This window comes from Trematomus bernacchii, unplaced genomic scaffold, assembly GCF_902827165.1.
Source record: "Trematomus bernacchii unplaced genomic scaffold, fTreBer1.1, whole genome shotgun sequence".
NCBI lineage: Eukaryota > Metazoa > Chordata > Actinopteri > Perciformes > Nototheniidae > Trematomus > Trematomus bernacchii.
Window position 1 is genome coordinate 5,736,048 of NW_022987821.1, and position 14,002 is coordinate 5,750,049.

A 14,002-nucleotide genomic window follows, 5' to 3' on the forward strand; every position below is an offset into this window, starting at 1 on the left:
TTCGACCGTGACACTGAAACGTACATGTCTCAGCACAAAGTCTTCTTTAGAGAGGAATGACATCTGTTTCTGAATAATTCACAAACGTTCTTCCATGCTGATGCACAGATATAATGTGAAATTGGGAAAGAGCACTCCTGCGATTTAGTATTGCACTTCCATACAGTGGAGGGCCCAGAGGGAAAGGCTGAGAGAGTGAACAGCCGGCACTGCTGCAGCAGCAGTGGCAGGTATATATCCTGACTTTTAGTCCACAATGAAGGATCCTGCAGGTCCCAATCCAACTCCTACCACCTCTCTTTAGACCAGTGGTACTCAATTCACAGCGTGTGGGCCAAACCAGGCCTGAGAGAGGGTGCTGCAATGACAATAAACTGATCAACTATGGTATTTTTGTTTACCTTTTGATGTAAATAAGGTGCCAAAGTGCATACAAATAATCAAAATAAGTGCCATTGGAAGATGGTCAGGACCCGCCAACAAAGGTACAGGCCTGAAATTCCCTAAATAAAACAAATAATAATTTAAAAAAGTAGAGATAAGGCCAATTTCTTTGCCAATTTGTTCTTTCTGATACATTTTATGAATCTTTATGTATGAACTGTAATTTGCTAAATGGTCCCTGGGCAGTGCAAGTTGAGTATCCCTTGATACTCAACATTGCCAGCAGTGTTGTGGAAACATGACAGACTTGTTGCAGTGTTTCCACACTTTGATCCTTACCTGTGCGTGTGCCACTTTGACCCAGATTAAATTGGCTGGGATTATCCCCCCCATCAGCAGTTTTAGCTTCAATGCTCTGTGTAGGAATCAACACACTGCAGGAGTGAGATAGCCAAAAAAGAGGCTTACTGACTCGCCTTAATCCACGTTTTATTTCCAAGCTGCAGTACAAAGGCAGTCTTAGTGCTTTAGATGCCATAAAGGAACACAGCCTAGAGCTGATTGCTACCTCTCAGCTTTGTGCTAATACTTTTCAGTCTGAGTTTCTTGTTTAGAATATTAGCAAAATGCTGTGTTTAAAAAGTGTCTGAAAAACTCAGAGATGTCTGCGAAGCTTTTTCAGCTTCAAAGCACCCATCACAGTAATTAGGCGGGCCGTTGTCTTTCTGACGGCTTCGTCATATGAACTAATTGAGACGTGTGTGTTTGCATGAGTGTGTGTGACGGAGGGCGCGCTGGGTGGAGCTGCGGGGCTCGTGTGGCGATGCAGTTAGTTACGCAGGGAATCACAATATGGGGGGTGAGGAGACACTTAGTAGCACTGGAGAGGGAAACAGACGGGGATAAATATTATGGAGAGCAAATTACAAGGAAACGTTTCACAGTTGCGTGTCTCGAAATACAATAACATGCATATTTAGCTGAAAATGGAGGTGGAAAAGTGACGGTTAACTTTTGTATAATTGCCAGTTTTAAGATGAACTCACTTAAAGCAGCACTCGAGCGCACAAACAGAAATTATGGAGTTTTCCACACCTTCCAATATTGTCACACAACCCCAAATTATTACCTTTAAAACCCTGGGGTTCTCCAGCTGCCTTTCTTAATCATATCAACAATGCTATGGTGCAAATGACAGGAGGTGATGCACAGAAGGACTGTGTTTTATAGTAAATGATGGTTTTCAATTATATTCGTCTGTCTTTGCATGCCTTAATCTCTCTTTCTCTCTTTCTCTGTACTTTATATGGACATAAAAATACATAAATGAGCTGGCAACAATGTCATGTGATGCATATTCTATGTTAACAATGTTAGAAGGATGACACATGAGCTATTTGAGGATCAGCCAGGTGGGCTTTTTCAGCCTCTCTCTCATAAAAACACAAACACACACGCACACGCACACACACACGCACACGCACACGCACACTGAGCTGACAGTCAAGAATGTGCTTTATCGTTCAGGGTCAGTTGGCCAGTCAAAGGTTATAATGAGCTGAGTGTGCAAGCATGTGGAAGCTAAAAGCAAGCGCCTCACATTTATTTATCTTAAATGATCTCCTTGAGCCGCTAGAACACCCTGTGTCCTCACCTTTCCTCTCTCCAAGACTCTTTATTTGTTCATGAACTGTCCATTTTTACACTTTTTATTAATGAATCCATCCAAGAAACAAGCATTTTTGGAACACTTCTTCTACCTTTGAATCAAGATTTTTGGGATGTAAGCTTGCGTAAAAGGGATCTGAATTTGTTTGCCTCAGCATTAATTGAATACAGATGAGGGGAAAGAGTTCAAGTTAGGTGAAAAATCTTTTACTGAAGTCAGTGAAAGATATATTTACTTTTATCTTAATGGTACGTTGCGACGCTGTGTATCCTGACCTGAGGCTGAAGAGGTCCACACCTGTCTGCGTTTTATTAGCTGAGCCCTCTATCTATGATTATCTTCACACTGCCCCCTAGCTTTTATATCCTTTCCTCTCTTAGTTCCTTCCTGCTGCATTAAGCTCAATAAACGGAATTGTTTTTCAAGCAACAGGAAGTAATCTCATTCTTTGTTTTTCATCAGGTACGACTTTATCGAGATCCGCGATGGGACATCAGAGAACTCCGATGTTCTGGGTCGGCACTGCAGCAACATCGCCCCGGCGCCCATCATCTCGTCCGGATCCTCCCTGCAGATCCGATTCGTCTCGGACTACGCCCACCAGGGGGCCGGCTTCTCTCTGCGCTACGAAGTCTTCAAAACAGGTGAGGCATGGAGCTGATTGGCTGTTAAGAATAAGACACCTGTTTGTTTGGTTCATGAGCATTTGGGTGTGATTGCTAATTGGTTATTTGATTTTATCAAAACTGCATCTTAATTGATCTCATAATCAATATGACAACTGGTATATGAAGTTTTATATTTCAAACTGAATGGGCATTTCCTTAATACAAGTAACATGCTTTCAAACAATAGTGTGATCTGTTTAAATATTTATTAATAAGTCTGGAAATAATGAAGGAGACTGTTTTTGGTAAATATTTCAATAAATAAACATAAGTAGGATTTTATGTTGGATATTCAACAGCTAGCAAAGTGTTTTCTGACTCTTCTGATGTTCTTACACTTTGATTTAGTCTAATCTTGTGTCAGTTTTACATAATAGTGATTTGAAGTTTGAAACTCAAAGGATAGCATCTGATTTATGTTGCTTTTTAAACGATAGAGACAGAAACCAGGCTCCACTGCTCATGGCGTACAATCTATCTCAATCTCTTGAAGTAATCTCAAAGTATTTACATTTTGTGGGAAGCATGAGTTTTAACTTTTCCACACTCTGATCCCAACATAAAGGCGCCGCTGTGCATTAAAACTCAAGCTAACGATTTTGTCTCTGCCGCACGTTAATGGCCCGGATCCTGTGATCATTCACCCCAACACTCTTAAAACAATTTACATCAGCAGCGGCAGCCGTGCATGTAAACAAAAGTTCAAGAGAGGGGAGAAAAACGACTTTCAAGCCGCCTGAAAGCACGTGAGGAATGCCGGTTTAATTGGAGCAGGATCCGCTTTCTCTGGGGAGATGAGGGGGGGGGGGGGGGGGGGGGGGGGGGGGAGGATGATGGAGAGAGCTCCGAGGCAACTTGGAGTTGGACTTAAGGTTAAAGGTTTACGAGTGGAGGCGGTGGAGAGGAGATTGATGGGGATGAGTGTGTGGCGAAATGGAATTTCCCGAGGTCGTGGAAGTGCACGAGGTGAGGCGCACACTGCAGGTGAGATTGTAGTGGGAAGTGTATTTGTTTTTAGTGGTGGTGGAGAGGTGTGTGTGTGTGTATAGCAGGAGAGGTGAAATGGTTAGGGAGCCTTGAGGCGGCTCAAAGATTTATGTTCAGGTGAGTCACCGGCTGATTGTGATGCTGCATGTGCTCTCGCAGCCACTATCCAATTAAACTTATTTAAGAAAAGTGAAAGCAAGAAAAAGCTTCCTTGCTACAAAGAAAGCGTTGAGTTACCCCCTCCTACCTCTGAAAAACATCTCCGTTTTTGTGTCAAGCGAACGTGACCCAGATTTGACGTTCAGTTCAGCTCCGTTACCAAGGCCACCAGCTCGAACCCCGTCACTGATAGTGTAGATTGCATCTGTATCACACACACATACACGGTGGATTGAGGCTGGTGCATGGGGGATGCAGTTGCCATGGATTTAACAAGATCCCGGTATAAATTCAGGGCGGGGGGGGGGATAAGAGATTGTGTCAGTGTGTGAGCACATGTAGGTTTCTGCTCGCTGTGTGTGTGGGTGGTTCCACTCAGCTTGTTGTGTGAGATGTCTGTATGTATGTGTGTGTAGGCGGGATGATAGATGCTCATATGTGTGAGTGAGGGAGAGACAGGCGCAGTAGGGAAGTGATTGGGGTGAAGGGAGAGAGACCGACGAAGCAGGAGTGAAAATGTATTCGGGATGCGTGATTGAGGCCATGTGTTAATTACGGCGTTTCCACAGTTTCTCATCAGAGCTGTTTGTGTTAGTGTTTTCCACTAAACACAGCTCACCACTTCTGACGGAGCGCAGAGATCCCGTCTGAGATGTCATTATTTACCAGACGGGAAGTAATTGCACCGTCATCACTTTTTACCCTCGTTAATGGATTTTAGTTTCATTTTTGTGTACCTGTAATTAGCAGTGGAAGACTTTAACATATTATTTGGTCCTTTCCAATGTTTGCAGTCAGTGAAGGAAAATACAGAGAGGGGGTGTGTTTATGGGTCGTATGTGTTTTTAAAGGGCGCGTCTTGCAGAGATAGGAATCTCGGCACACAGCTGGGAAATGTGTGTGTGTGTGTGTCAGTTTCCATCTTGTATTAAACAGACAGTACAGCTTCCAGTCCAGACTGACCCCACCATGCTGTGTCTAGAAGTCAGACAGTGTGTGTCTGCTTCTGGCTGTGTGTGTAAGTGTGTGTGTGAGTGTGTGAGTGAGTGAGTGAGAGATCTTGGCCTGTTTTCCTGTTCTATGAACTAATGATACTGCCGCTTGTTTTTGTTTTGTTCATTGAACCCTATTACATAAGCGCTGCTGACTGTAACATCTCCAGGGGGTTTTCGAATTGGACAAGCAATCTGTTTGTGTCAACGTGTGTGTATGTGCATCAGTGTGTGTGTGTGAGTGTGTGTCATGGGGTACAGTGCATGAAAGCTAATTATTTCCAGCGAGGAGCAGCCGGACCGACCTTTGACTGTACACCCTGATACCCCTCCACCCTTCAGTGCCCGTCCTGAGGGGGAGCCAGGGCGAGCGTTTGCCCCAAAAAAACATCCATCACACACACACACACACACACACACACACATTACATGTATGCCTTAATCCTGCCGTACAGTCAAAGAGCACCCCTCCCCTCCTCCCTATTATTGTTGTGGCCTACTTTACTCCTACTCATGCGTGCTTAACCCTTTATTCAGCCCCCGACTATCACCCCCCCCCCCCCCAACCCCAACCCCCCATCCATCCCTCACACACTTTCACTTACAGACAGTCATGTGGTGCTGACGCTGTTACCACGGCTACAGGGGGAAGACTTTCCAGTCCCCTTCTTCCCAGTTCACTAAAGCCCACCAGTAGGATGGCGGGGGCCGATAACGTCGCAGCCAATCCCGAGTTAAGACTACGGCCCGAGCGACCCCCGGGGGTGGTGGGTCCCTCCATGACCGCTGTCGTGGCATCTGCGGGGTCACGGCGGGAGCAGGGCCTCAGGCAGGAACCCCCGACCAAGTGCCAGTCACAACATTGGCCCCCGTGTGTATGTCGGATGTTATAGCGCTGATTGGATTGGACGCTGGAATTACACTCAAATAATGAACCTGCAAAGGTACATTTAATTAATGAGCGAATACATCCGATCAGCTGTTTGATCAGTGATGAGGAAATAATAATGTTTCATCAGCAAACAGCATAAAAAAGAAAATCGCACAGAGACGCACTTTGATCACACACAGCAGGAGGCTTTATTTTTCACTCTGTGATTTCATTCCACCAAGCAGTGTGAAAGAGGACGCATTCCTTTCTAAATAAAGCCGCTTCAGACTGATGTCTCTCCGGGTCCATAAAAGTGTCGAGCCGTGGCACGCCAAGATTGTGTTTTTCTTTGCTCGGGTCTTCTTCTTGTTTGCTTGTGTTGTTGTTATTGTGGGTTTTCCACCCCAACCCCAATGTGTAGCACGCCTCTTCCGCTACACACGCACGCATACACACACACCCCTCCCCACATGCCTCAGGAGGGATTTCCTTCAATGAAATGTGGAAGTGAGCTCCAGCAGGGGTTACATGAGGAGCAGATGCATGTCAGACGCAGACAGGCAGGTAGAGAGGTTGGAGGGGGGGGGGGGGGTTTGATGTGTGCAGAGGTGAGCGAGGCGATGCCAGACGAGACAGAGAGTTAAAAGAGTGAATGAACACAGACTCGGCATGTCGCTGCTGAGAAGACAGGAAGCGGAGGAAAGGATGAGAGAAGAAGAGGGGGGATGGGGATGCCCTGACACAACATGTGGAGCTGCTACTACATCAGGCACTCATGTGCAAGAATCGAGTGGTTTCTACCCAGCAACTCACCCTCTCGCCCCCCTGAGTCACACACACACACTCACGCCGTGACCTCCCCTCCTCTGCCAGCAGACATGTCTTGCCAAATGGCAGCTCAGGGTGCGAGGAAAGCACCAACCACGGCTGGCGGAGGGAGGCAGTAACCGGGACTTGTTTTTAGCAAGTTCATACACTGTGAACTAATGAGCGCGAACAGAACTACTCATGCATACGCAAACACGGCTGCACACGCAAACGCCCGAGCACATGCACACAGCGTGGGGCACGTGGCGAGGCAGAGTGTGTGAAGCGGCTGGATCGTGAGTGTAAAAGCACAGAGCGGTGTGTTTTGAAGCGATGGAGTCAAGCTGTGCTCAGATTGAAGTTTTGGGCGGTGAGACTTCAGACTGCTGCACGGTGACCCAGTAAGAAACAAGGCCAGTGTGTTACTGGGTCTCACACACACTGAGAGACACACAGTCTCACACGGAGAGGAAAACATGCCGGCAGCAAAATATACACTTAAATAAAAGGCGTACACAAAAACAGACATGCAAAGACACACTTGCATGGCATATATCACATCACTGCTTTAATGGTTTTTTGGAATTAGAGTATACTCCAATTCCTGCTCTTTAGTCAGTTGGTAGACACGCACAAGAATACCGTCATCGCTTCAGGGAGGTGAGGTCAGTAGTTGAGGGGATGGGGAGATATCGCCGGTAGCTTCCTGAAAATTACCACCATATTTCAACATGCCAAGATCTGAGTGTGTGTGTGTGTGTGTGTGTGTGTGTAGGCAGCCTGGCTCCTAGCATGAAGGTTGATCATCCACGGCGTGTATTGATGTTGCAGTGTGTGTGTGTGTGTGTGTGTGTGTGTGGGAGTCGACACACAAGAGGTTGAGTGCTGCTTTTAACATGCGTGGGAAGATTTCATACGTTTGTGTGTCAACATCTGCAAAACAACATGTATGCAAATTAGACGGATACACATACACAGGAGTCAAGGAAAACAATAGGCGTTCAAATATAAATACAAAAACAAGAAGAAACAGAATTGAAGCTGCTAGAGAACAAGAAAACAGAGCGAGAGACACACACTGGGTGTTTCTCAATCGCGAGTAAAGCTGCTTCAGAGCCACTATTTCAAGCATACTACGTCATCGAGTGCCGCCGAAGTACTGTTCCAATCTCCAGCATACTTGGAATTCTACCGAGCCCGGCGTACTCCGTTTGGAGAAATATCGAGTCTGCACATGAGTAGACTTCGCGGTCTTAAAATCCCCACAATGCTTTGCGCACGGACCAATTTCCCCAAATCTGTGGCGGAAGATGTAAGGCGGGGCCTCTCATATGACGCACACCTGCACACTTGCTAGCGTGTTCCACACTTCGTTTTCCGAATGCCAGGAAGTATTCTTGACTCGCTTCTGAAGCAAGATGCTCGGCAGACATGTGCTACCAAGCAAGCGTACTCGCGATTGAGAAACACCCACTGTCTCCTGAGTTTTATTTTTCTTTCTCATCGTGATTGGGGTGAGCTCTCTGCCATTAACCAAGTGTAGACAGGGGGGGGGGGGCGGAGCAGCCGGTCGACCCTCAGCTTTTATAGGGCTGTCTGATAATAAGGACTGGTGCCTTGGAGGAATGCTGCAGAAGGAATGCGCCGGTAACATGTCTCTGCTGCTCTTTATGAATAAGTATTATCAAACGCTTCTCTGACACAATGCAGAGCTGCTGCTGCAAACACACTTTCCCAGGTTTGAAACCAACCAGAAAGCCCCTGAGTCTCTTCAATATGGCCTGTATCTGCATCGGTGGGAAAATACTGCAAGAACAGACTTTTTTCATTATGCTGGCCTGTGAGCATTTTAGCAAAGGGAAATGTGTCTTCTTTGAGTTGTGATTTAAAACGGCAAAGAAAAAAAACTGTGTCCACTTACAGCAAAAATAGCCACAACATGAACAGCGATTTAGGTGGCATCAGTTGGTTTAAAAAAGGCCGAACCGCAGGCATTTCTGGCATGTGCTGTTAAACAAAGACCTAATGAGAAGTCTTGTCACATGCCCTCCTGGCAAAGTTGAAAATAGGAACACAGACCAGACTGTTTATAGCCGAAGTAAATAGAGAAGGTGAGAGCGAATGGACAGAAAGGTTTGTGAATGAGGCTGTGTGTGAAATCGATGTGTGTGCTGTGGCTCTCTCCCACCCTCATTGATGTGCCGGTCCATAAACACTGGGCCGTGACTCAGGCTCCCCAGTGGGGCGCGGAGCAGTGGCTGATGGGTAGCTGATCTGAGCCACACAGCTGCCGCCGCTCAAGGTGAGCCGCCCAGAGCGCATAAATCTGCATGGCTGATGAGGGGCCGCCGCAGAGCGCCCACTTAGAACCATTACACAACGTTTGAGGTGTGTGTGTGCAAAAGAATGGGAGTTGAAGAGTGTGTTTGTTTGGAATATATAGAATAGAGCAGCGTTCAGTCTATTCACTTGTTAGCCTTGCATAAGTGTGTATTGTTGAGTCATACAGTGAAATGTATGAGAACGGGGTCTTTTTAAGGGCGCTATTAAGCCGTCAAACATATAAAATGACGACTTTTCTGAAGGTATAATCGTTTTTCAGCAACAAACAGACTGTTTTTGAATACAGAAGTGGTTCAACTTTAAAGTGGCGATGCTGATTGTTGGCATAGAGTCGAGAAAAACAGCCATCAGCCTGCTCGTATCGCGCGCTGCAGCGTTAGATACGCCCACTTGAGCATTTACTCACTGTGTATTTCCTCTCCATCAGTGATCATAACCTGTTTGTGTGTCTCAGCACCACAGCTACTGTATCCCTGCATGCTGTCAGTGATGAACGACTCTCTGCAACACCCTCTGCAAGTCAGATGAGATATCCCAGTGTGATCGATTGCTAACGCCCGTATCTTCCCCTAATATGACCGATTGCTTATTCCTCTCTAAATATCCGTTTATCCTTGCAGGGTCGGAATTCTGCTTCCGCAACTTCACCAGCTCCTCCGGCATGATCGACTCCCCGGGCTTCCCGGATAAATACCCTCACAACCTGGAGTGTTCGTACATGATCATCGCCCCGCCCCACATGGACATCGTCCTCACGTTCCTGACCTTTGACCTGGAGAACGACCCCCTGCTGGTGGGAGAGGGCGACTGCAAGTACGACTGGCTGGACGTGTGGGATGGCCTTCCGCAAGGTGAGGACACACACTGGAAGAAAGCCTTACACACTCTTTTGTTAAAGTGCATTGAAAAACACACTTCCTGGGAATAACACACACACACACACATCCTGGGGATAACACACACACACACACACTTCCTGGGGATAACACACACACACACATCCTGGGGATAACACACAGTCATTACATCCACATCTCATCCTCCACATTCCCACACAGATATTTGCATTCCAGTGTTCAATTTCCTGTACAGCCATGGCTCTCTTTGATGTAAACCTTACACATTACATAGAGGAAATATTATTTCACACGGTGAGCTGAAAGTGCCTCGACCCCCCTAAGGAGCAGCCCTTTCCCATGCCCCTCTTCCCTCTCCTTAATAACACCCTTCATCACCCCCCTTCCTACCCCCCCCCAGTCTTCTCCCCTTATCACCTAGCGCTTCCTTCCTCCCAGGCGAGTGAGAGTGATGGCTACGATGAATATCTGTGTGTATCCAATAGGAGGTGGCGAAAGTGGCCTATCGGTCGAGATCAGGAAGTAGTGAGGAAAAAACATTTTAAGGGATATTATGAAGGCCTTTGAAAGTGACCGCCATAGGGTGCCGTTAGTTGCTGTAGTGCTGGTGAAAAGCACATTAGTAGTGGCACACTCTCATGCCGACTTCTTTCCCCCTTTTTTGAAATATGAAGCAGATAACTGAGGATTTGCTCTAATTATTCTATTTGCAGTGGCTAAAAAGGGATCGGAGTGGATTTAAAATTCCAATTATAGCCTCGAATTTGGGAGCTTTGATAGCTGAAAATAATTTATACCATTCAAAGTTGAGAATTAGGAGGAAATTAAAGTGTAACCCAGTTCCAGTGAGCCGAGTCCCCGGGCATGAAAGAGGGACGGGAGACAGAAAAACGCAAGGGTGAGGAATTTGGTGTCTGGTGAAGGAGCTACCCTTGAGACTATTGTAATCCTCACTGGTGTGTGTAAGTGTGTGTGTGTGTGTCGGCAGCTGATCCCAGTGCAGCTTGCATTAGAGGCAGGGATTCCAGTCCTCCTGCTGGGCCTTGGCTGAGACACACATGGCAGATGGAGGGATGGACAGGAGAGAAAAGGGGGGAGAGAGGAATGATGGGGGAAATAAATGTGGGAGAAGCATGCTGCGACTCATTAGACAACACTTACTGGAGCAGCTTGCCACTGAACCAGTATAGAGCTGGATTCCTCTTCCATCAGACACGTGTAGGGTCATATAGCAAAATCAGTATTATGAAACCAGATCAGTTTTTCAAAATAAAAGCACTAACACACCCAGAAATCAACCTAAAATGAATCTATTTAGACAAAATTGTTCATTAATTTGATTTCCTTCTGTTTCTGCAGTGTCTCCTCTGATTGGCCGGTACTGCGGGACAAAGATCCCTCCAGAGATCCAGTCGTCCTCCGGCCTGCTGTCCCTCTCCTTCCACACCGACATGGCCGTGGCCAAAGACGGCTTCTCCGCCCGATACAACATGACGCACAAAGAAGTCAGCAACTGTGAGTGCCAGATAAGTGTGTGTGTGTGTGTGTGTGTGTGTGTGTGTGTGTGTGTGTGTGTGTGTGTGTGTGTGTGTGTGTGTGTGTGTGTGTGTGTGTGTGTGTGTGTGTGTGGTGTGTGTGTGTGTGTGTGTGTGTGTTGTGTGTGTGTGTGTGTGTGTGTGTGTGTGTGTGTGTGTGTGTGTGTGTGTGTGTGTGTGTGTGTGTGTGTGTGTGTGTGTGTGTGTGTGTGTGTGTGTGTGTGTGTGTGTGTGTGTGTGTGTGTGTGTGTGTGTGCAGTTGTTTGTCTGATTTTATTACCATCTGTATGTTCTCCCTTTCAACAGCTTCTTCTCCGCTGACACTCATCTTTCTGTCTTCATCTCTCGCTCCTCTTACCCTCTCGATCTGTTCAGCTTTACCTACTTAAATGCTATTTTAAATCTCGAGCTCTCTCTCACCCCTCAGTCTATTTAGCTCACTCCTAAGAGAGCACGGTTTCTCAGAAGCAGACTCCGAAACTATTTTTCTTTTAGAATATAAATTAGCTTCACCTCAATTTACCTCCGCTCACCTGTTGGGCTGCTCTCTGTCTCCCTTTGCCCTTTCTCTGTCTGGATTTACTTTCTCCGTCTCTGTCTTCAAACTGTATAATATTCTGCTTAGATCTTCTTTTTCAGTCTTGCATCTGTCATCACTCTATTTCCTTCCTTCCTCTCTCCCTTATTTTTCTTCTTGCTGCTTATTTTCCATCTCCACTGTACCATCACTTCAACAAACACACAGTTAACGCTCAGCTTTCTCCATCTCCTCCTCTTCTCTCTCTCTCTCAGCGTTCCACTGCAGCATGGCGCTGGGCATGGAGTCGGGGAAGATCAGCGACGATCAGATATCTGCGTCGACGTCCTTCTACGACAGCCGCTGGTTGCCCCGGCAGGCCCGCCTCAACAACGAAGACAACGCCTGGACGCCTTCAGAGGACAGCAACAAGGAGTACATTCAGGTCTGAAATACATCCAGCTGTTTTTTGACCACACAAAGATAGCATACAAAAGCATCTTATACACAGTGACAAACAGCACACACACTGAAAATAAAACTGTGAAGCGATGATAAGGAAGTGCTTCCCCGCTCTCAATCTTCCCTGTCTGAAAACACACTGTCCACGAGTGTACAAGTGTACACACACACACGCCGGTGATTGATGAAGGTGCTCCTCAGGAATGCATCCGAACACTACGCCATTGATCTTTGCCTCCAGCCTTCCTCCCCTCACACACGACAATGCAGAGATGCACACACACACACAGACCCCCCCGTAAGCTCCATCAGCAGCAGGCCACAGTCGGAGTCCATCCCCTGCTGTCTGTGTGACAGATAGACTCAGCAGCTGGTATCTCCATCAGCCCTGACCACCACCAATCCCTACAGCCTTCCTATCTCATTCTTTCTGATCTATTAGGAAAATCTAGTTTAAAATTAATTCTACTTTCCACCTTTTTTCCCCCAGGTTGACCTCCACTTCCTGAAGGTTTTGACAGGCATCGCCATGCAAGGGGCCGTTTCAAAAGAGACGCAGAAGTCCTACTACGTCACCACCTTCAAGATGGAGGTCAGCACCAACGGGGAGGACTGGATGGTGTACCGGCACGGCAAGAACCACAAGGTAGGATTTCACATTTACGTGCATTCTGCAGCTTGTGAGATATTGTATGAAACTGTATTCCTCTCATATTCTTTTGTATGTTTTCCTACGAATGTCCAGCAACATACACATGCCAATTCCTGCTCCTCAGACAGTCACAGATAAGTGTTTGGTTTAATATCTACGGTAGTTACCCAACAGAAACTCAAATCTGGTTTCAAACAAGACTCAAGCCCCTTCGGTAAAAGTGTTGTGTTTTGTAACCATCCCATATGACCTCCTCCCTACGCTGACTGTTTACAGTACATGTTGTACTTCCTCGTACTTGGATTGTTTTTGTGGGATATAAACAATTTAAGGTGCATTACTTTATGTAGGTATAGCTGCATGTGAGTGTATAGGAACAGCCTGCATTAAAACATGTGAAATGGAAGTGGAGTAGAGTTATTTACAACCCCTGCCTCCACCTTTCTGTAACCTTTTTATTATACCATCATGATATGTTTCCCAACAAAAGAAGCCGTTGTGTACGCAGGAGAGTCCTATCAATAGATGGAACATTCCTGAAGGAGTCGTTCTCCTTCGAGGACTGTTAATGAACCTTCCTCATGACCCCGGTCATGAGGAAGGGAAGGAGAGAGGAAGAGATAGAGATTTAAAGAGAGGAGGGGAGGCTGACAAACAAGAACAATGGAGTCCTCTATGTGCCCTTATCTGGCCGCTATTCATCATATCTCACTGACGCACACATAAACACACACCTCGCTCTGTGGAGTCACCAGGTGTGTGGACGGAGCAGGTGAGGAGTTTCATAGCATCATCATCTTCTGAAATGGATGGTGTTTTGTGTGGGGGGGGTTGTGTATGAATACCGTGCAGGTTGTCGATGTGACCTACAGTAAGCCCGTCTCCAGGGGATTGGAACTCCACATATCTGGGTTAAGGTCACTGTGGATTGCAGGAAAATGGAGAGTGGCGAGTGGTGGGTGTGTGTGTGGAGGGTTAATCCACACACACTTACCCACACAGACCGGGGGGGCTCCTTCTGTGTGTGCCGGTGATTGGTTTTGGGTGGGGCCAGCGGGGGGTATTTGATGTGGAGATTATTGAGGGAAACGTGGATTTG

At 46.7% G+C, this 14,002-nt stretch overlaps 1 protein-coding gene across 5 annotated transcripts in view; it reads left to right on the forward strand.

The window, feature by feature from the left end:
* Positions 1-14,002, forward strand: part of nrp2a (neuropilin 2a) — a 53,116-nt gene that overhangs the window by 14,409 nt on the left and 24,705 nt on the right. For all 5 annotated transcript variants that reach the window (XM_034151266.1, XM_034151268.1, XM_034151267.1 and 2 more), the window contains exons 3-7: positions 2,516-2,697; positions 9,501-9,731; positions 11,097-11,252; positions 12,065-12,234; positions 12,742-12,897. In XM_034151266.1, the coding sequence (XP_034007157.1) occupies positions 2,516-2,697; positions 9,501-9,731; positions 11,097-11,252; positions 12,065-12,234; positions 12,742-12,897 (895 nt within the window). The remainder of the gene's footprint in view (positions 1-2,515; positions 2,698-9,500; positions 9,732-11,096; positions 11,253-12,064; positions 12,235-12,741; positions 12,898-14,002) is intronic.